Below are 23,090 nucleotides of genomic sequence, written 5' to 3'. Positions count from 1 at the left end.
ATTGTAAAGAACAACTGAGAGTCAAATTGTTCTTTCTGTTATTTGTAGTATGTATATGAACAAGAGAAAGTAGGCATCTTTTCAAGGGAAATCATCAACACTGATTGGACAACTAGGAATCCTGGAAATCTTTCAGCTAAATCATTGGAAAAGCAATATTTATTACATGTGATATTTATTGTTTAATTATACAGGAGCATTATATCTGTTCACCTTTCTTGTTTGCTGCTTGTGTTGCAATGTCATCAGCTAAAAGATGGTTGATTTTCAGGATTTAAAAGGCTCTTGTAGAGATGATATGGAATGGCCTTCTTAAAATTAAAAAAATTGAGCAAAATGTTTAGGGATTTCTGGAGTAGAAGCATAACCTTGCTGGACTTTTTCCTTACATATTTAAAAATATGTGATTTAGTCTATGCAGCTACTTTATTCATAGGATTTTGTGAAGTTAGCGACAAAGTATAGATTCAGAAGGAATTAGAGAGAAATTTTACATTCTCTTGACACGAAATTTTGAAGGAGATGCAAATGTGTTTTGAATGTTAAATTTGCTTAGATTTAAAAATACATATCTTTCAGCAAAGTTGCCATGACAACCTTTCTTAATGTGTGTGTGAATTTTATATCTGTTTCTGAGATCTTCATCTTAATACAAATTCCTTAATCACAAGAATTTGGCATGGTGGCATATTACTGTCTGGATGGAGCTTTGTGGAAAATATATAATCTTAGAAAATAAAAATCAGGGGCCAGAGCCATAGCGACCTTCCCAAGCTTAATCTCCAGCTTCCCATATGGTTCTCTGAGCACTGTCAGCAGTTATTTCTGAGTGCAGAACTAGGAGAAACCCCTGACCACTGCTGGGTGTGGCCCCAAAACAAGCAAACAAAAAAGTCAAAGAAAAATTAAAAAGTAACAAAAAACCTGTCATCTTTTTTTTTTTTTTGGTTTTTGGGCCACACCTGGTGACGCTCAGGGGTTACTCCTGGCTATGCGCCTAGAAATCACTCCTGGTTTGGGGATCATATGGGATGCGGGGGGGATCGAATCAAGGTCTGTCCTGGGTCAACTGCATGCAAGGCAAACACTCTACCATTGTGCTATCGCTCTAGGCCCTGTCATCTATTTTTTTTTTTTTTGGTTTTTTTTTTGGGCCACACCCGGTGACGCTCAGGGGTTACTCCTGGCTATGCGCTCAGAAGTCGCTCCTGGCTTGGGGGACCATATGGGACGCTGGGGGATCGAACCGCGGTCCGTCCTAGGCTAGTGCAGGCAAGGCAGGCACCTTACCTCTAGCGCCACCGCCCGGCCCCCTGTCATCTATTTTTTAATGATCAGAGATGTATATGGTTTTAAACCAAAGATAAAAGTTTGGTTGGATTAAAAACATGAAACTATTCTCTGAGTTTCTATTTTTTTTTCTATTTAGAGAATTTATAGAACACTATGGAATTTAGAGAAATTTAGACCAATTCTCTTTGGATCAATTTAGTCTGCATGGAATCATCTAAATGTAAGCCAATATCCATATCAGAATTCTACTCAGAACCACAACCATGAGAAAAAAAAAACATCGTTTTTTTTTTTGACTCTCATGTTATACCTTCAGTGGTGCTCAGGACTATTTCAGGCTTTGTATTCAGGGATCACTCTTGGCATGCTTGGGGTTTATGGAATACCAGGGATTAAACCAAGGTCTACCTTATGGAAGGCAAGTGCCATGCCCTAACTTTGCTATCTCTCCAGCCAGAGATTTGTGTTTGCAGGGTCATCACATGAATAGAGGTATCCCAAGTGCTCTGTTCCTTGTCTAAACTCCAACCAAAGTAGAGAGATTTCATTATCAGAGTCCTTCCCTCCTTCTTTCAAAGTTCAGATAAACCTTATCTCCTGAGCTCTGTTTTGCAACCTTGAAGAAGAGCAGTTAAATCTGGGGAGTCTAAGCTGAGGAGGATGGAATTCTCATCTTCAGTTCTAGAAATATGAATTTACTAAGCAATGATATAAAGTGGTTAGTCATGGTAACTTTTAGTAATGGTAAATGATTATTTCTTAAAGAACTCAATTGGGGTCCTGGAAATTTTGAAATTATTGCCGAAGAGCAGTGCTTGCAGTTCTTCTTTTGGTTGGTAGAACCTGGTGCTCAGGTCCTATTCCTGAAGGTACTGGAGAATGTTTATATGAAACTTGGGGCTCTTGCCTACCCCAAGCATCTCCCTGGCTTAGTTATTTGTGATTTATATGTGGTCCCCTGAGCCTGCCAGGAGTGAATTCTGAATCCAAGCTAGGAGTAACTCTTGAGCGCTGCTAGGTGTGGCACAACCCCCTCAAAATATTATATATATATATATATATATGTGTGTGTGTGTGTGTGTGTGTGTGTGTGTGTGTGTGTGTGTGTGTGTGTGTGTGTATTTATTTATTTACAGGGCTGGAGAGGTAGTACAGCAGTAGGGTGTTTGCCTTCCATATAGCTGATCCAAGATGGATGGTAGTTCTAATCTCGGCATTCCATATGGTCCCCGTGCCTGTCAGGAGTGATTTCTTTTTTTTTTTTTTTTTTGTGATTTTTGGGTCACACCCGGCAGTGCTCAGGGGTTATTCCTGGCTCCAGGCTCAGAAATTGCTCCTGACAGGCACGGGGGACTATATGGGACGCCGGGATTCAAACCGATGACCTCCTGCATGAAAGGCAAATGCCTTACCTCCATGCTATCTCTCCGGCCCCTCAGGAGTGATTTCTGAGCGCAGAGCCAGGAGTAACTAACCCGAGCACTGCCGGATGTGACCCAAAAAAACCCAACAATAACAACAACAAAAAAATATATTTTATTACTATTACACTTTAGTTCCTCTGTAGTGGCTTAAATTTTTTTGGTAATGATGTAAAACATCTGAGAGCAGTTAATTAAGTTAAAATATGGTCTATTAATTTCTTAAAATTGATTTCCTTTAGACTTAGTAGATTTTGTAATTTTGTGTACATTTAAGAGAATCCATTCCCCTTATATAAGGGGGAAATTATAGCCAAGAGAAGGTATTTTATACAGGAATTTCCCCAGACTCATACAACTTTTTTAGCTTATTCAGAATGTGATTTCCCTTTAGTTTCATTTTGTTCTCTAAAGAAGTGATTTAACACAAAAGTCTCTAGAAGCAAAATAAATAATTTTTTTAGAATTAGTTTAGCATGCCTTACTAATGATATATAAAATAAAAGAAATAAGAGTGTCTTAAAAACGAAAAAATCCAACACTCAAAAATAGGTGATCTTGGGCCCGGAGAGATAGCACAGCGGCGTTTGCCTTGCAAGCAGCCATCCAGGACCAAAGGTGGTTGGTTCGAATTCCGGTGTCCCATATGGTCCCCCGTGCCTGCCAGGAGCTATTTCTGAGCAGACAGCCAGGAGTATCCCCTGAGCACCTCCGGGTGTGGCCCAAAAACAAAACAAAACAAAACAAAACAAAATCAAAAATAGGTGATTTAGGGCCCGGAGAGATAGCACAGCGGCGTTTGCCTTGCAAGCAGCCGATCCAAGACCTAAGGTGGTTGGTTCGAATCCTGGTGTCCCATATGGTCCCCCGTGCCTGCCAGGAGCTATTTCTGAGCAGACAGCCAGGAGTAACCCCTGAACAACGCCGGGTGTGGCCCAAAAAATAAACAAACAAACAAACAAAAAAGGTGATCTACACAGTCCATGCTCCCTTGTTTGTAAAGATTGGGGGCGTATTTTTATCCTGAGGCACAATGAAGGACGACTACATTATTTGTGGGTCCTAAATGGAAATACGGGACTTTGGCTGTAAACAGAGTGAGTCAATCTCTTATCCCATAAGCCATCCCACCAAAGAACTTTCCATCTCTGGTGGATCTGTGACCCCAGTAGGGTTGGACTCTTGAACATGTTACTTACCTGAGTCCAAGGTAGGCAGGAGAGCTCACTGGGTCACCTGGTCAAGTTACTAGTCAAGTTGTCGTGGCTGCTTGAACAACACATAGACCTCTTTCTTGTCCTCTAAGTACTTCTCTAGGGGGAACCTGGCCTTCCCAAGGCCTCTACTTCAGGGTGACTGTGATGAAAGGAGGACTGCCTTCACTGTTACCTGCTGATGCAGTCCAGTCACAGAAGGCAGTAGTGGTTATGTGTAGGGTGGGGAAGGGACCCAGGTGTCCAGCTAGGTAGTTGCTGTGTTTTCCTGGGAGAATCAGGGGTTGATCAGCAGTTTTCTGAGGGACTACAGCAGTACACTGATTGTAGAGCAGTTCCGAATATGACACAGCATGGCACTGTGACTGGTGTTTTAAAGTCTTGTTTCCTGGTCGGATACTAGGTAAATGTTGTTGCAAACACCCAGACATGTCTTATTTACGATTTATGGTCAAGTGGTTTAGGACTCTCTATGTAATGTCTTAACATTCTGCATAATATGGCAGTGGGGGCTGGGGAAGTGGCTCCACATTTGCCCAGCACGTCTGAGGCCCTAATTTCATTTCCTGGCACTGAGTGGCTCCCTAAACACTGCCAGATCTGATCCTAGTGACCTCCCTCACCAAGCCAGCTTGAACACCCAAATGTAGGCAGTAGTGCTGGGAGTAATCCAGAACTCAGAGCACTACATTTTATAGGTATGTTTCTTATCAAATGATGCAGTAGATACTAGATGCAAAACTTTTAAAAAAGGCAAAAGAAATGATAGATACTTTGGGGTAGGAGCAATTGTATAATGGGTAGGCCTCTTACTTGCCTTGATTGTGACTGACATGAGTCCATCTCTGGAATCTCTGGTCCCCAACCTGCTAGGAGTGATCCCTGAGCACAATGCAGGCGTAAGTCTTGTGCACTGTTGGCTATGACCTCCAAACAAAACCAAACTCAGGTAAAGAAAAATCATGTTATTACATTTATTACTGAATCATTTTTCTAGTATACTACAAATCTTTTTTGTTGTTGTTGTTGGTATTTTTAGAGCCATACCCAGCTGTGCCCAGGTCTTACTCCTGTTTCTGCCAGCCAAGTGCCCTGCCTGTTGTACTGTCACTCCTGCCCAAGATCTCTTATCTTAAACCCCGTTACATTAAAGAAACTTATTTTCCTGTATTCTTATCATAATTTCCAATGGTTAATTTGCTGGGAGATAAGATGGATTACCCACTGAAATATCATCATAAAATCCTATGAAATATGACTCATCTGCTTATTCATAAAGATAGACAATTAGATATAGAAGTATTTAACTATTTTCTGAGAAATACAGTGTTCGTTCCTTTAGAGGAAAACATAGTTAGTTAAGTTAAGTAGTTAAGTTCAGTGCTCCCTGTTGTTTTTAAATATCAAACTTATTTTTTGCTGCTTCTTTTCAAGAAGCTCTATAAAATGACTTTGATAAAGCATGGCTTGGGGGGCATTAACCTCGTCTACCTTCCATTTCATAAACATAGAAATCAAAAATAACCTTTAGAACATTGACCTACATGGGAGACTTATTTCTAGGTACTGTGCCATTTTTTTTTTTTTTTGGTTTTTGGGCCACACCTGGCGGTGCTCAGGGGTTACTCCTGGCTGTCTGCTCAGAAATAGCTCCTGGCAGGCACAGGGGACCATATGGGACACCGGGATTCGAACCAATAACCTTTGGTCCAAGATCGGCTGCTTGCAAGGCAAACACCGCTGTGCTCTCTCTCTGGGCCCTAGGTACTGTGCCATTTTGCTAGCAATTTATTCAGTACAAATTTATATAGACCATGTCTGCTATATTACTGATCAGAAATGGATAGTTATTTTAAATGTCAACAAAATAAGGATGGAGAACTAGCTCAGCTGTCTGGAGCACAGACATTACATGTAGCAGGCCTGAGTTGATTCCTAATTAATTGCATAAATTCTCCCAAGCACTACTGGGTATGACCCTGATTACTGAGCCTGAACATGTCTATGTAGGTCTAAAAACAAACAAAATAATTAGTCAACTATCAGAAATTAGATTTTCTGTGGGCCAGTTAATATTCATTTTAAGGTTCTAGTGGAATTAGTACATAATAAGAAAAATAATAAGATAGACCTCAAACTCAGCAGCTCATGCTATTAAATAGAAGCTACTTTTCAGTAATAAAAACATAGTATATTGTGAGGCATGATGTTTTATAAAATATTTAACATTGGGCTGGAGTGATAGCACAGTGATAAGGTGTTTGCATTGCACGGCTGACCTAGGATGACCTAGGATGGATTCTTGGTTTTCCATATGGTTCAAGAGTCTGCCAGGAGTGACTTCTGAGGGCAGAGCCAGGAGTAACCCTTGAACACTGTCGGGTGTGGCCCCAAGTCCCAAAATAAATAAATAAAATTCTTAATTAAAAATAAATAAAATATTTAACATAATATAGGGACTGGAGAGATAGTAAGGGGGATAAGGCACCAGTCTTAAACCCACCACAGTTCAATCCCTGGTACCACATAGGGTACCCTGAGCACTGCCAGGAGTCACTTCTGAGCACAGAGCTGGAGTAGCCCCAAAGCACTGCTAGGGTGTGGCCTAACCAGAGCTACTAAAGGAACTTTAATATACATATGTGTGATTTTGTTTTGGATTTTTGGGGTACACCTGGCAGCGTTCAGGGGTTACTCCTGGTTCTGCACTCAGAAATCACTCCAGGCAGCCTCAAGGACCATAAGGGATGTCAAGGATTGAGCCAAGGTCAGCAGCATGCAAGTCAAATGCCCCACCCACTGTGCTATCACTCCAGCCCCATAATATTTTTTTTGGAAGGCACTCTCTGTGGTGTCCAGGGCTCATTGTCCTAGCTCTGCACTCAGGAATCACTCTTGGCATGCTTGAAGCACCAAATGGGATTTGGGGGTTGAACCTGGGTCAGCCATGTGCAAGGCAAATGCTTTACTGGCTGAACTATGAACTCTGAATGAACTCTGTCATTCTGTCTCCAGAATTTGAATATATATATATTTTTAAATTGAATAAAAGCTAATTTCAGAAGGTTAGGTTTTGGAAATGGTAATCTATTTACTTTTTTTTTTTTTTGGCATTAGTTCTCAAATTCACAATTTTATGGGGAGGCATGTGTTAAGCCAATTTTAGTTGGAACTGAAGAATTGAAGAATTTTTATTCTTTGCAAAAATGCCTTTTGAGATAAATTGCCTATCCCCTTGCTCAATCTATACATAGAACTACACTATCTATGAATAGGTTCAGGTTTATGTTGTTCATTGTTAAGTTTTAATGGAAAAAATTCTATTTCACAGAAAAGGAGTTATTTTGTTTTCTCTTGCAGGAAACTATAACTAAGCAATTGGATATAATTTCTCCAGGTTGTATCATGTTATATGGTATTTCCCCTCTTGTTATTCATTACTTTTATGTTTGTTCATTTTGGGCCACACTAGAGGCGCTTAGAGGATACTCCAGGCTCTGTGCTCAGAAATCAGTCCTGGGAGGCTCGGGGGACCATGCATGCAAGCATGTAAGCCACATGCAAGGCAAATGCTTTGTTGCTCTGCTATAGGGCAGAGTTTTAAAAATTTACTTGGGGGTAGTAGTTGGGCCGCGCCAGTGTATTCAGGGCTTACTCTTGGCTTTATGCTCAGGGATCACTCCTGGTGGTGCTGAGGGGATCATATGAGATGCTAGGAATTAAATCTGTGTCAGCCTTGTGCAAGGCAAGTGTCTTACTCAACTGTACTTGTTGTTGCTCCCCTTAAACATTCTTATTAAAGTTATGAACTCATAAGTCTCTAAAATTTGTAGGTAATGTAATGTGATCCTTTCAAAAGATGGTAATGAGAATGTTTTTGTTTGTTTTGTTTTTTGGCCACAACCGTTTGACGCTCAGGAATTACTCCTGGCTATGCCCTCAGAAATCGCTCCTGGAGGGGACTGGAGAGATAGCATGGAGGTAAGGCGTTTGCCTTTCATGCAGAAGGATGGTGGTTCGAATCCTGGCATCCCATATGGTCCCCCGTGCCTGCCAGGGGTGATTTCTAAGCATAGAGCCAGGAATAACCCCTGAGCGCTGCCGAGTGTGACCCCCCCCCCAAAAAAAAAAAACAAAAAAAAGAAATTGCTCCTGGCTTGTGGGGGACAATATGGGACTCCGGGGGAATCGAACTGCAGTACGTCCTAGGCTAGCGCTTGCAAGGCAGACACCTTACCTCTAGCGCCACTGCTCTGGCCCTGGTAATGAGAATTTAAATTTGGACAAAGCAAAGGTATAACTTATCGGAAATAATATTTTTAAAAATCAACTGCACTTTTAGGGCTCAGTTAATATATAAAAATACTAAGTTTATTTAATGCTTTTTTAAAATCAAGCTGATAATAAATCTGTATTGAGAAATTCCCACTGGGCTGCATTAATAAATATATTTTCTCTGGGAAGAAAATTGGATCTTAGGAAAACAACATACATCCATAGTAGAAAAGTTAAGGTGAGGGACTGGAGTGATAGCACAGCAACAGGGCATTTGCCTTGCACACGGCTGACCTGGGACAGACCTGGGTTCAATCTCTGGCATCCCAGATGGTCCCCTGAGCCAGGAGTGATTTCTGAGCACAGAGCCAGGAATAAACCCTGAGCACTGCTGGGTGTGGCTTAAAAACAAACAAAAAGTTAAGGTGAGAGAAACCAAAAAGCCAACAATTCCATTACTGAGATTTTGTGTATGTGTATATATATACAATTACACACATAGCATATATATTTAGATTATATATATGCATATGTGTATGTATATATATATATATATATATATATATATATATATATATATATATATATATATATATATATATATATATATATGGGGCTATACTTGGGGCTATATCTGGTTCTGCTCAGAGATTATTTCTAGTTTTGTGCTCAGGTATCATTTCTGGTGATACCAGAGGTGGAATTAAGGTGATGACATGTAAAGCAGGGGTCTCAAACTCGAGGCCCGCGGGCCGTTTGCTGCCCTCCGTACAACATTTTGTGGCCCGCGGCCGGCCTTCAAATATCGCAGTATTCGCGATTATTCACTTACCGAATAATCGCAATAAAAATCACATTAGTAAGAAAAAAAATCACATTCAACATTCGCATATCCCGAGCAGTTCCGTTCGGGGTATGCAAATGTTGAATGCAATTTTTTTTCTTACTAATGTGATTTTTTATTGCGAATATTCGGTAAGCGAAATCCCTTATGTGGCCCTGCCTCACCCGGACTTTGCCTCCTGTGGCCCCCAGGTAAATTGAGTTTGAGACCCCTGATGTAAAGCAAGGGCCGCACCTGCTTTTCTATCTCTCTGGTCCTTAGCTGCTTTCCTTTTTTCTTAAATTATTCAGAATTGTTTGTGACTTTAAGTCTTCTATTTCTTTCTGAATGATTCAAGTTCCTCTTGCTAGAGATTCCTAGTTACGAGAACTTGGAATCATGAACTTTCAGAGCAATAAGGGAAGTTACACTACTATCAACTGGGAAGTTGTGGAAACTAGAAATTGAATCAAATTAACCTAATAAAAAAATTTTTAAGAGGCTCTAGACAGGGGCCTGGAGAGACAGCACAGCGTCGTTTGCCTTGCAAGCAGCCGAACTGGGACCAAAGGTGGTTGGTTCGAATCCCGGTGTCCCATATGGTCCCCCTGCCTGCCAGGAGCTATTTCTGAGCAGACAGCCAGGAGTAACCCCTGAGCAACGCCGGGTGTGGCCCAAAAAAACAAAGAAAAAAATAAAAAGAGGCTCTAGACATAACATAGGACTAAGGACCTTGCTTCACCTGAGTCTGATCCACCACATCACAGTTCCTAGAAGTTCCTGGACCCTAGTTAAGAGTGATCCCTGAGCACAGAGCTGGGAGTAAGACCTGAGCATCTCAAGGTGTGGCCCTAACCTCCCCACAAACACACAGTAGGGCTGAAGAGGTGGTACATGGATAAGATGCTGGTCTTGGACGTGGTGTACCAGGGTTTAATCCTTGATGCTCTACCTGGTCCCTCAAGCCCTACCAGTAATATTCCAGTGTGCAGGGGCCGGGTAGGTGGCGCTGGAGGTAAGGTGTCTGCCTTGCAAGCGCTAGCCAAGGAAGGACCGCGGTTCGATCCCCCGGCGTCCCATATGGTCTCCCCAAGCCAGGGGCGATTTCTGAGCACATAGCCAGGAGTAACCCCTGAGCGTCACAGGGTGTGGCCCAAAAACCAAAAAAAAAAAAAAAAAAATTCCAGTGTGCAGAGCTAAGAGCAAGCCCTGAGCACCTCTGCAAATCTAGTGGTGGTACCCAGCAACTGCAGAATTAATAATCCCTCAAGGAGATTATAAAACCATATTAAGGTTTAAGAGCAGTTGGCCAGAGTTAACCCTTTGATTTTTTAGATATTGAAGTTAATATCCCCAAAATTGTCACAAGTTAATTTGAGCATTTGAGTTTTTGCTGTTTGGGGCCACACAGCCAATACTCAGGGTTTACTCCTGGCTTTGCATTCACAGGAATCACTCCTGGTGGGCTATGGGAGGTGGGAATCAAATAGAGTTCTACCACATACAACGCAAGCACTCTACCCACTATGCTTTCTCCAGCCCCAGAAGTGAATTGGAAAGTACTAGACTTCTGTTGCAATTATTATTATTATTATTATTATTTTGGTTTTTGGGCCACACCCGATGATGCTCAGGGTTTATTCCTGTCTATGTGCTCAGAAATTGCTCCTGGGTTGGTGACTTTATGGGATGCCGGGGATCAAACCTAGGTTTGTCCTGGGTCAGCCACATGCAAAGCAAATGCCCTACCGCTGTGCTATTACTCTGGCCCCTGATGCAGTAATTCTTTTTCTTTTTTGTTTTGTTTTGTTTTTGGGCTACACCTGGTGATGCTCAGGGGTTACTCCTGGCTCTGTGCTCAGAAATCGCGCCTGGCTAGGGGGACCATATGGAACACGGGGGGATCAAACTGCGGTTCGTCCTAGGCTACTGCAGGCAAGGCAGACACCTTACCTCTAGCGCCACCACGCCGGCCCCAAATGTTGCAGTAATTCTTACCAGAAGAATAATTCCTAAATTATATCTGAGGGTGGTACTTGCGAATAAATAAAAGGGGAGAAGAATGTGTACATGATAGGCTTTTTACAGTTTAACAGTGGTCTTTTTGAACCATTAAAGTCTGATCTGAAAGAAAAATTTGTTTTATCTAATATCTTTTACCACCTGATTACTCTGCATGTCTTACTCCCTGAAGCAAGTTTATGTGCCATTTGGAGAACTATCTGGTTTCATCTTGCTAATGAGTCTCAAGTGTAACATGTGTTCTAACGAGGGCTCTGTCTCCAGTATTCATTTTTCAAGAATCTCCTTACACTCAAGTTGGAGAAACAGTAATACAGACGAGGGTGAAAGTGGTTAAGAATAAAACTATTGGGGCCGGGTAGGTGGTGCTGGAGGTAAGGTGTCTGCCTTGCAAGCGCTAGCCAAGGAAGGACCGCGGTTCGATCCCCCGGCGTCCCATATGGTCCCCCCAAGCCAGGGGCGATTTCTGAGCACATTGCCAGGAGTAACCCCTGAGCGCCAAACGGGTGTGGCCCAAAAACCAAAAAAAAAAAAAAAAAAAAAAAAAGAATAAAACTATTTAGGTGGGACCAATAGCCTTTGAAGCAGCCGGTCTGTCATAAAGACAACTTGTAAATTGCACCAGAAATTTGTATTGGTACAAATTCCATGCATGACTTTAAAAGGCATTAACATGACATTTGGAGGAGAATGTATACTACTTTCCTCCTAGTCTGAGAGAAGGCTGGAGAGGACTGAGCGAGACAATGGGCTAGGAAATCTTTTGAAAGCAAAAGTTGAAACAACGAATTCTGTTCTAAATTGCAAATATAGTCCACTTGGACTCCACGAGCTTCCCATCCCAGCAATGGGCAAAAATCAGACTATTCTTTGCAAGATGGGAATCTCTAGTCAAGATGGAACTTCTGTAGGACTTACATCTAAGGTGAAAATCCATGTCAAGTTTTATGTGATCCTTGATAGCTAAGGACTTGAGTCCTGTACTAGCAAAAAACCATTGTTTTGCAAAACTTTCAATAAATAGGCATCTTGGAACAAAGCTCAAAAATATCTTTCAATAAAACTTGACATAGATAGGGAGCCAGAGGGCTGTGAGAAGTCGAGCTGACAAGCCAGGTAGCTGGGTGAGGGGACCGGATCAGGGAGAAGAGCAGTACAAAGGGAGGTCCGGGGAGAGCAGAAGTGGCCCCAGTGAACGGGAATGGATAAATCGCAGCGAGAACTGGGGAGCAGGGAGGGCAATCTGGCTCAGGGCCTGGGAGTCTCTTGTGCATTCCAGAAGAGGCAGGCGGGGGGTCTCAGAGCTTAAGCCTCAGGTCTTAGGCCCGCAGGTGGCGAGGCGGACTCAGAGCGGAGCCTGCGGCGGGGCTGCGGGGCCCGGGCCGGGGTCGCCTTCCAGGCCCGCCGGCGAACAAAGGCCGCGGCGGGGTCCTCCAGGTCCAGCGCGCGCCCGCGCCTCGCGCGCCGTTGCTAGGAGACGCCGGAAGTGGGGGCGGGACGGAGCGAGTGTGCGTGCGCGTGCGCGCCCGGCCGGGCCGTCTCCGCGGTGACCGTCCCCGAGTCGGCCGTCGTGCGCCCCTCCCGCCCGCCCGGCCCGGCCCGTCCAGGTCCCCGGCCCGCCACCCAGCCCGGCCCAGCCCCGGCCCCGGCCCCGGCCCCCCGGCCGCGCGCGGAGCAGAGCGGTGCCGGGCCGGCTTCTCGCTCGTCGCCGCCGCCGCCGCCGCTCGGTGCCGGGTCCCGGGCACCCCGGCCGCGCTCGTCTGCGGGGCCCGAGGAGGATGTGAAGATGGCGGAGCTGCAGATGCTGCTGGAGGAGGAGATCCCGGGGGGCCGCCGGGCCCTGTTCGACAGCTACACCAACCTGGAGCGCGTGGCCGACTACTGCGAGAACAACTACATCCAGGTGCGTCGCGGCGGCGCCGGGCTGCGGGCTGCGGGCTGCGGGCTGCCGGGGCGGGGGCCGCGGCCCTGCGGGGAGGGGAGTTGCGGGGTGAGAGCCGGGGCCGGCTGAAGCAGGCAAACAAGCAGGCAAGCAAGCAAGCAAGCAAGCAAGCAAGCAAGCAAGCAAGCAAGCAAGCAAGCAAGCAAGCAAGCAAGCAAGCAAGCAAGCAAGCAAGCAAGCAAGCAAGCAAGCAAGCAAGCAAGCAAGCAAGCAAGCAAGCAAGCAAGCAAGCAAGCAAGCAAGCAAGCAAGCAAGCAAGCAAGCAAGCAAGCAAGCAAGCAAGCAAGCAAGCAGCCCCTGCCTGCAAACATTTTGCAAAGCCCGGAGTACGTGTGTGTGTGCAAACGTGCAAATGGTAGCTTGCAGATATATTGCAAAGCCGAGCATCAGCCTTGCGTGCGGTGTGTGTGTGTGTGTGTGTGCAAATTGGAGCTTGCAAACATTTTGCAAAGATGGGGATCAGCCCTGAGTGTGTGTGTGTGTGTGTGTGTGTGTGTGTGTGTGTTTGCGTGTGCGAATTGGAGCCTGCAAACATTTTGCAAAGCCAGGAATCAGCCCAGAGTGCGGGGAATGTGTGTGTGTGTGTGTGTGTGTGTGTGTGTGTGTGTGTGTGTGTGTGGTGTATGTGTTGTGTACCGTGTCTCCGCCGCCCCCTCTCTCCTGCCCGGGTCGCCCCCGCAGTCGCTGCCAGTCTGGGCCTTTTGATTTTGACATTATTTGCTCCCCTATTTGGAAGCTGTGGGTCATTCCCCATCCCCCAGGCTCTGAGGACTCCTGAACGGACTACATTGCTGCAAAGTAAAGTGCCTGGGTTTTCTGCATAGGCGAATGCTTCGAAAGACCTTTTTTGTGGAGGACCAGGAGGTTGTTTTTATGGTCTTAAAAGGGATTCCGAATAGCAGTTGTCGCTTTTGGCAAGTTATTTTCAATTTATTTCCCCTCATGGTGGAGGAGGAGCTGCATGATAATGACCCGGCTTCCCTCCCCTCCCATTCCGTTAGAATTGAATAATTGAATCTTTTTTTTTCGGGAGGTGGCGAGAACTAGGAAATGAACCTCTAGTTTTGATTTTTCCTATTGTGATTGACTTGGCTCCCGGGAATATTTGTAGCGCTGAGTGTGTGATGGGTGTGGAGTGTGGGCGGGGGTGGGGTGAGGTGGGGGGGGGGGAATCCTGGGTGAGCTGAGAACCAGGTACCCCCAGATGCAGCAAAGGATCCTGTGGGTTAAAGGAAAAAGAAAGGGAGGGGTCATGAAAAATGGTTTGTGCAGTCAGATTAAAAGGGGCAGTTTGCAGATTCAGCATCTTCTGTTTTATGCCTTATTCTGAATCCCAGGGGCTGCGTCCATTTTCCCCTTCTCGTTTAAATTCTCTTGGGGTGAAGGTGGAAATGAAAGGTATGTTAAATTGCTTCTTTAATGTGGTCCTGACTCCCCACCTCTCTGCTTCTCTGCAGTTATCCTTCTTAGCAGAGCTATATTGGGAAACATTCTTCAGTCTTGGTGGAAGAAAAAGTGTCACATGTATAGATGCATAAATTTTGTGAGATTGCACGGTTAAGCAAGGATGATACTGTGAAATTTTACCGGATTGCCATTACATGGAGCTCAGGATTGTCTTGGGGAAGAACATTTTGTATCCGAGAGTCTAAGCCATTTATCTCCAAGGAGGTGTCTCCAGTTGGAAAAGAATGTGTCTTCCATCAAAAAGTCACACAAAAATGACATTGTCCTTGTTTCTAGGCTGCTTTGCAGATAGTGGGATAAAAGAAATTCAGAGGCTCAGAGGTTGCTTTTTTTTTTTTTTTTTTTTTCCTATACAGGGAATCAAACCCAAGGCCTCACAAAATACACAGGGCATCTGCTCGACCTCTGAAACTGCATCTGTTGCCCTTGTTTTGTTTTTGTTTGTTTGTTTTTTTTTACTAAATATATTATTCCAAGGTCTTCTGTTTTCTGCCATTATGTGTAGTGTTGATATAGCCACTAAATGTCTACAAAATGTAGCATAATCAGGCGGCGAGGCTGATCTGTGAGCAAATGAATACCACATACTGTGCTAGATTATACTTCAGTGGGCCAGAAGTTAGAGCCTCTGTCCTCAGGGGATTCATGTTGTCTATGAAAGGTAAGTTGGGAGCACTGTAGCATATTCATTCTCTCACCTCCTGCAGCATACTAATGGAGAGAGCCAGAAAATAAATAAAATAAATTGAGTGTGGAAAAGTGATTGGGTTGCAGTTTTTGCCAGTAAGTGAAGAGATGAAATTGTATCTTCTTGGCAGGGAATTTTTTATTGTGATTTGTAGGTGTAATTGCTCCTAGCTACAATTGTTACATAAAGATCAAAGAATATATATTAATAAAGCTACGAGGTTAATGGGGCCCCTTGTTGTCATATGCTATAAATTTCTGCTTCAATCAGATAAGAAGTTACTGTCATCTATAGCAGTTGGACTCAGTTTCATGTGGTGGCACTTAAAAATTCAGTCTCTATTATTGATTTAGGTTTTTAAAAGACTGTGTTTATTTTTTTCTTTTTTCTATTTTGCTTTAACAGATATTTTTTCTTTGCATCTCGGATGATTATGAAAATTTAGGGTCCGCTGGGAACATTATTGCTATTCTCTTCAGTTGATGCCTCACCTGGTGTGAATTGTTGACTGGGGAGTTGATGGTAGAATGTGGCTGACGGGTTTGTGTTGACCCTTCCTCCCCACCTGCCCATCTGACCAGCACTGCGTATTACTAGAGAAGGAGAGAGCAGAGGTTCCTACTGCCTGGATCCTGCAGCAGAAGATCCTCAACTGGTATCTCTGGGCAGGAGGTCACTTGACGCTCAACATGGGCCATCAGGTTCTACCACGTCCATAAATTAGTTGACCCCACACTCAATTAATTATGTGGAAATTCAATTTTTACCCATAAGGCAGGAAAAGGGACAGCTCTGTTGATGGTATGTAATAAGTGGCAGGGTTCTTTGCTCAGTTCTCAAGTTGTTGACTTTATGTAGAACGATGTTAAAAAGGTTATTAAAACCACTATCGTTGAAAGTTATATTTGGCGTGCAAGCTGAGCGAAAGAAGGTAAACTGTTGGATTGCCCTGAAATTAAATGTGTATTAGTCCCATGCTATGTTGCAGTGCTACCTTGCAGTATGCTGGGGACCCGACTGTTGCCGAGATCTCTCATCTGTGCTGGGGAATTGACAGGGGTCATTCCAGGTAGTGCTGTGCTTGGGGGTGGGTGCAATACTTAGTCCTGGTGATGGAATATTTGGCCTCAAAAATGCAAAGCATGTGGGCATTCGTTTGAGACAATTCAGGCTCCGAAGTGTTTCTTTTCTTTGAATAATGCAGAAGTTGTCATTGGTAGCTTTCCTTTATTCTGTATCAACAAACATATGCCTTGTTTCATGAAAAGGGATCATAAAATCATGACTAAATGAAATCAGAAATGAATAAAGTAATGCAAAGATCTAAATTTTATATTTGACAAGAGCTTTTAGAATGCATGATTCTTGCTGAAAAGTTATCACAAAATATTTAGCTATTAAGGAAGAAACACGTGCAACTATAGCTTTACAAATATGGGTTCAGATGCTTTGATATATATCTATATTTTTTGGCCACACTCAAAAGATGCTCAGGGATTACTTCTGTCTGTGCTTAGGGGACCATAGAGAATGCTGGGGACCAAACTGTAAGTCCTTTCCTGTCCTCCAGCCTCAGGTTTTAGATTATCTACAGGTTTTATATGATCTCTTTACTTTCTTTACAAAGAAACCTGGGTGTGGGCAGAGAAATATTGGAGGTTAAGTTATACATATTGTGTATGACTTCCCGTGGGCTGACTCCTGTTTAATTGTAGCTCCACTGGACTCCCTGAATTTTGCCTGTGGTGGTTCTGACACCCTGTCTCTTAGCACCCCTGAGTGGTCTGGGTAATCTAGTCTCCCTAGCTCCATAGAACTTGAGCAGCATCATATCTTCATGCCTTTGCAGTGGCCCAGAATCACAGGGACACCCCACCCCAGCCTCCTTAGCATTGCTTGGGAACAACCCCCACCACCTCCCCCCTATTAAAATAAAGAGAAACCTGTATTTAGGAATATGGCTTAAAGGGTCAGAGCCCATGCTTTGTATGAGGGATCCCCAGGTTCAATCCCTGGCATTTCATGTGGTTCCTCAAGTACAGTTGTTCCCCAAAACAATTGGAAAATGAGAAAAGCTTCAAGGATGCCATAGAGATGATAATGTTTCTTTTTTGATTTCTGTTCTGACAAAGAAAGGAACCTCAACTATACCTAGTTTAAAGGAGAAGGTCATCTGAGAGTAGAGATGTGAGGACTGATAGGTGGTGCCTGACTCTTATCTTTTAGCTGCTGAGGAATGACTCACTTACGGGGCCTGAGAGATAGCACACCAGGGAGCGCGTTTGCCTTGCAAACCTGGTCGATCCAGGTTCAATCCCTGGCATTTCATGTGGTTCCCCAAGTATTGCCAAGAGTGATTTCTGAGTGCAGAGTCAGGAGTAACCCCTGAGCACTGCCAAGTGAGGCCCAAAGCCAAAAAAGATGATGAGATCTGATTGAAGGTTCAAAGATGCTTGTATTGGGGGCCAAAGAGGCCAGAGAGATAGGACAGTGGGTAGAACACTTGTCTTGTATGTAGCCAACCTGTTTGGTTCCCTGGTATCACTTATGGTCCCCTGAGCACTGCTAGGTGCAATTACTTGAGCACAAAGCCATGAATAAACCCCTGAGCATTGTTACGTGGTTTTGTTGTGATGCTAGAATTTCTTGCATCCTAATCTTTTTTATTTTTTTTGGTTTTGGGTTTTGGGTCACATCCGGCAGCGCTCAGGGGTTACACCTGACTCTTCTCAGAAATCGCTCCTGGCAGGCTCAGGGGACCATATGGGATGCCAGGATTCAAACCACTGTCCTTCTGCATGCAAGGCAAATGTCCTACTTCCATGCTCTCTGGCCCCGCATCCTAATCTTTTATGTACTATTGAACTATGTTTGTAATTAGGGTTTCCTAGTTAAATAGATATTCACAACTTTTAGAATTAAAATGAATGGGGATTGGAGCAGTAACACAGCGGTAGGGCATTTACCTTGTATGCAGCCAAACTAGGTTTGATCTCTGGTAACCCATATGGTCCCCTGAGCCTGCCAGGAATGATCCCTGAGCGCAGAGCCAGGAGTAACCCCTGAGCACTGCCAGGTGTGTGGCACACCTCAAAAAAAAAAGGGTATCATATTAGGTTATGGTTCATGGTCACTACACAAATAATCATATATAAGTTATTTGAATTTCAAGGGCTGGCAAGAGAATATAGCTGGCATGGTTCTTGCCTTTCATGTGACTGACTCAAGTTTTATTCCTGGCATCCTATATGTCAGGGGTAATCTCTGAGCACTAATGGGCATGTTCCCAAAACAAAACATTCATTTTTTTGGGGGCCACACCTGATGATGCTCAAGGGTTGCTCTTAGCTATGCACTCAGAAATCGCTCCTGGATTGGGGAACCACATGGGACGCCGGTATCGAACTGAGGTCTGTCCTGGGTTGGCTATGTGCAAGGCAAACACCCTATCGCTGCTCTATTGCTCCAACCCCAACAAAATATTCTAAAATAGTGATGTAGTAGAAGTCTGAGCAGCAGTTTAAAGGGCTGGAGGGAGACCTTTGCACACAGGATCACCCCAGGCATGCCTGGGTTCCTGAGCGTCACTGTGACTCAGTGCCCTGACCACTATGTGGGACGTCGCCCCTGTATCTCTCCCTGGTAGCCCAAAAATGAAAAAAATTATTTTTTCTTTATTCTCTACAAAGCTTAGAGCTTCAGAGAGGAGTCTTTAGATCATATGGCCAAATAGTATCATTTAATTTACAATTACTATAGATCCTATTTTAATTTGTTTAAATCCTAAGACATTTTATCATCTTGACGAAATACTTTTTGTTTGGTTTTTTTTTGGATCACTCCTGATGGTGCTCAGGGCTGACCTTGCCTCTGCTCAGGATTCACACCTGATCCTCAGCAGACCTTTGTGGTATCAGGGATCTGACATGGGTCTGAGCAGCTGCACACATGACTTTCTGAGAGAGACGCCTGTAGTCCTGCTGTATTTCTCTGTGTATCAGCCACTTGAGCTGTTTCCCAGCATCGCTCAAGCCAGCCACCCACTTGGCTCATGCTAGCCTCATTTCTCCGAAAGGGTTACAGCAAATTGAATTGTAGCTGGTTTGAAAGCCACAGCAACCAGAGTGATCTTTTCAAAGAATGTCGATCCACTCAGTTCTGTCGAGAACCGTCTTGGGGACCCCCCCACCCCCACCCTCGCCCCACTCCCCATAAGAACAAGTCCTTCCAGCTGCCTAAGCTCAGGTGAGGCACCTTCTCCTCTCAATCATCTGTCATATTCCTTCCCTCTTACTCACTGGGCCTCTTACTCTCTGGCCTCTTTTAAAACATACCAGGCATACTTCTGCCTCAGTATCTTTTCACTAACATTTACTTTTTTTTGTTTGTTTAATTTGGGACTACCCTGGCTGTGCTCAGGGCTCATTCCTTGGTGGGTCCCTGAGAACCATGCGGGGTGCTGAGGATTCAGCCTGGATCAAAGTGAAAGGCAAGGCGAGCTCTTTCAGCTGGATTTTGTCTACTGCCCCTGAGCTCTTTCAGCTGGATTTTGTCTACTGCCCCTTCATGTACAGCGACTAGCATAGATGTGCTTGAACATTCCTTTAGAAATTTGGAAATCAGAGTGACCCTCTTCTACCTCCAGACTTGTTTCACAGATGCCAGGTGACTCCTTCCCATCTGTGGGAAATAATTATAGATGGCTTCTCTGTGATGAACTGAATCCTTCCCTGTGTTTATTTGCTGGTCTCCCTGAACTAGGAGGCCCACAAGTCCATCGGGAGTTTTGTCTCTTTGTCATGGCTTGGCCCCTGGAGCAGAGCTGGGATAAGTGGCACAATCAGAAAATGTCTGTTCAGGGAATTCGGTCTTTTCATGAAGCAGTAGAAGTATCTCTTGGTGACAGGCATTATTTTGTCAGGGTTGCTAGTGCTCATACATGCTGGGACTAAAGGATGCTGTTTGAGGTGTGGGGGAGTTAGGAGAGAGTGGGGAGAGGGAGAGAGAGGGAGAAAAAGGGAGAGTGAGAAAGGGGAGAGAGAGAGAGAGAGAAAGAGAGCAAGCACTGGTTCATTCATCTAACACCATTGAAAACAGTTGATGTTTCCCCCTATCACCCCCTTTTTAGGCATATGGGACATACATGACTGCTCTGGGCTTTTCTTGGCTTTGTGCTGGGGCTCTTTCTCAGAGAGCCTTCTGAAGTTGCTCTCAGCCCCCTGAGCTGTGTCTGCTATGTTGCTATATTATTGTTACTGCTGTTGCCTGGGGGGTCAGACACCAAGTGTGTGAATTGAGGCCTTTTGGTGCTTGGAACTGTGCCGCAGTCTCACACACTCGGGCCACTTGAGCCACAGTCTCGGCCTAATTCTATTTTTTTAACTTTTGTTCACTTAAAAAAAAATTCTTGAGCATCTGTCATACAAGGAAATGAGTTGTAAGTAAGTCCTGGAGCTACCAGTCTAGTCATTTCTGCTGCCATTTCGAGTCCTGTGAGAAGTGGGATTGGGAACTCGTTAGAGATGAATAAATAACCCTTGGGGCTGCTCTTTTGGTTTTGCTGGCTATAATATTTGCCTTATTTGTTTATCTATTAAAGCCTTTGCAGGGAAGCAAGGGGATGCAGTGTTAGGAAATTCCAGCACCTACCAAACAATATAATAGAAGGGAAGTGAAGATGGAAGCACCGTTTCCCCTTACTACCACCTGTGCCTCCACAATAGCTGCAGCAACATTGGCTGTTCTTATGCAGGCAGTGCTGAAGGTTGGACCCTGGACCTCACACAGACAGGGCAGGTTTCTCCCACAGTATACAACAACAACAACAACAACAACAAATTTGAGTACTGGGTTAAGACCCACATGTTTTCTGCCAGGAGAGAATATTTGAGGATTGAACCTATTTGTTGTGTATTGTTTTGGGGCCACACCCAGCAGTGCTCAGGGGGTCATTCCTGGCTCTGCACAGGGTTAGGGAGTGGGGGTGAATCCAGGTTGGTTGTGCCCTATTTGCTGAATTTCTCCAGTGTCTGTCTGTCTGTCTCTCTTCTCTCTCTCTCTCTCTCTCTCTCTCTCTCTCTCTCTCTCTCTCTCTCTCTCTCCCCCCCCCCCCCCTCTCTCTCGCGCTCTCTCGCTCTCTCTCGCACTCTCTCTCTCCCAAATTTTTCTTTTTTAAAATCTTTTTTTCCTCCTGGGGGTTAGACAGTTACTACAAGGGAGAAGATCCTTACAGGTCACTGACGCCCTGTTGATCCTCAGCACTGCCTCTGGTCCCCTGAGCTCTGCCAGGAGTGATCCAGTAGGGATCAGGAGTAAGCCCTGAGCTCATCCAGATGTGGCCTAAAAACCAATCACCAGCTAAACATAGAAAAAAAAAAAAAAAAAAAACCCAAAAAAGCCCCAGAAACTAAAAGGAAAACCTTTTTTATTTTAATGTCTGGAAGAGCAGACAAGGTTCACAAAAATTAAAAAAAATCTTGAATCACTTAGGAGAAATTAAAACTATTGACATAAATTAATAGGCTTTATAGGTTTTTGTCATCTACAATTTTTGCAGTTTATTAGTATGTAAAATTATGATTTTTAGTTGTGTAAGTAAAAGTCTGCCTATCACATAACACTTAATGCTAGCCATTTAGTTTAATTTTTTGTTTTTGTTTTTTGGGCCATACCCACTGGTGCTCGGGTTATTCCTGGCTCTGCACTCACGAATCACTCAGGGACCACATTGGATGCTAGGGATTAAACCCGGGTCTGTCCTTTCTGGGTCAGCAGCATGCAAGGCAAATGCCCCTACCACTGTGCTATCACTCTGGCTCCATCCATTTAGTTTTCATATGGCTTTAGTTAAGGGTCCATGTAAAATCACCCCATGCACTGTATTTTCATCCCATGGTGAACAGGTCTGAAGCAGGGTTGCACGCAAAATAATCCAGACTAAATTGTGGGTGAAACACTTGTAGTCTGGCAATCTTCTACCTTGTATGGAGAGCTCTATGCTTGCCCGAACAGAGTACAGAGTACAGAGACAACCCCCAGGTGGGGGAATAAGGACAGAGAATAAGGACAGATATCTGAGGCTATCCTGAGCTGGTCCCGCCTAGGTTTACATAAAAGACCATCTTTGTTTTGTAGTAAAACCAAGTTGTGAACAAAGGAACCAGTGATGATGTTTGTTTTGGGTGAAACAAAATGTTATCTAACAAGTCCACCTTTTTCTTTCTTGTCTTTTGGACCACACCCAGCACGTCTTTTGTGCCGGGGGCCATGTCCCCTCGATCACACGTGGATATTGATTACACATCACATGGGTTCCAGCTCTTTGGACTCTTTCTCCATCTCTGCAGGTTTCTTCTTTGGAATATGCCTCTCCAGTTCTCGCATCATCTGTTGAAAATTTCTCATCGACTAGTTTCGGCACCTGCCTCTAGAGTTGACCATAGCTGCGTGGTTTCTCCTTTCACTTCTGTTACATTGATCTGTGGCCAATGAATGGCAGTGCCATGCTGTTTTGATTCTGCCCTTTTCTGGAATAACTTTGGTTGCCTCCAAGCAGAGCTCAGAAGGCCTGATTGATGACCTCTTCTGGAAATCCCAGACCATATGCTCAATGCAGGGGTTTGAGACTGCAGTGCAGTTCAGGCCCTGTGGTGTCAGGGATGACCTGGGCCTACTGATGGTACTCTGGGCTGGGTACCCTCTGGGGCCACACCCAGCAGTGTTCTGGGCTCTTCGGGGATGTACTTTGTGATGCTTTGAAAGGCGGGGGTGGGGGGTTGGGGGGAATTTGCAAACAGTATTAGTGATCTAAGAGGGATCAGCTGCATGCAGGATGCTCACCTCTGCTCTCTCCTCTCCAAGTTCATTTCTGATTTCCAGAGTATTTGGAGGGACCGAGAGACATCTACAAGGGCTATATGCTTGGACCTATGCAGAGACCCAGGTT

At 44.4% G+C, this 23,090-nt stretch overlaps 1 protein-coding gene across 26 annotated transcripts in view; it reads left to right on the top strand.

Moving 5' to 3' along the window:
• The first annotated feature begins 12,761 nt into the window (after positions 1-12,761).
• Positions 12,762-23,090, top strand: part of ABI2 (abl interactor 2) — an 86,825-nt gene continuing 76,496 nt past the window's right edge. For 11 of the 26 annotated variants that reach the window (XM_049773242.1, XM_049773236.1, XM_049773234.1 and 8 more), the window contains exon 1: positions 12,764-12,951. In XM_049773242.1, coding sequence (XP_049629199.1) covers positions 12,835-12,951 — 117 coding nt within the window. In that variant the 5' untranslated portion in view covers positions 12,764-12,834. Of the gene's footprint in view, positions 12,952-23,090 lie in introns of all 26 variants that reach the window. The other 15 variants (XM_049773241.1, XM_049773229.1, XM_049773249.1 and 12 more) reach the window with 3 other exon arrangements.

This window comes from Suncus etruscus, chromosome 5, assembly GCF_024139225.1.
Source record: "Suncus etruscus isolate mSunEtr1 chromosome 5, mSunEtr1.pri.cur, whole genome shotgun sequence".
Classification (NCBI taxonomy): Eukaryota; Metazoa; Chordata; class Mammalia; order Eulipotyphla; family Soricidae; genus Suncus; species Suncus etruscus.
Note: the sequence above shows the minus strand (reverse complement) of the source record. Positions and strands in the feature narration are given on the sequence as shown.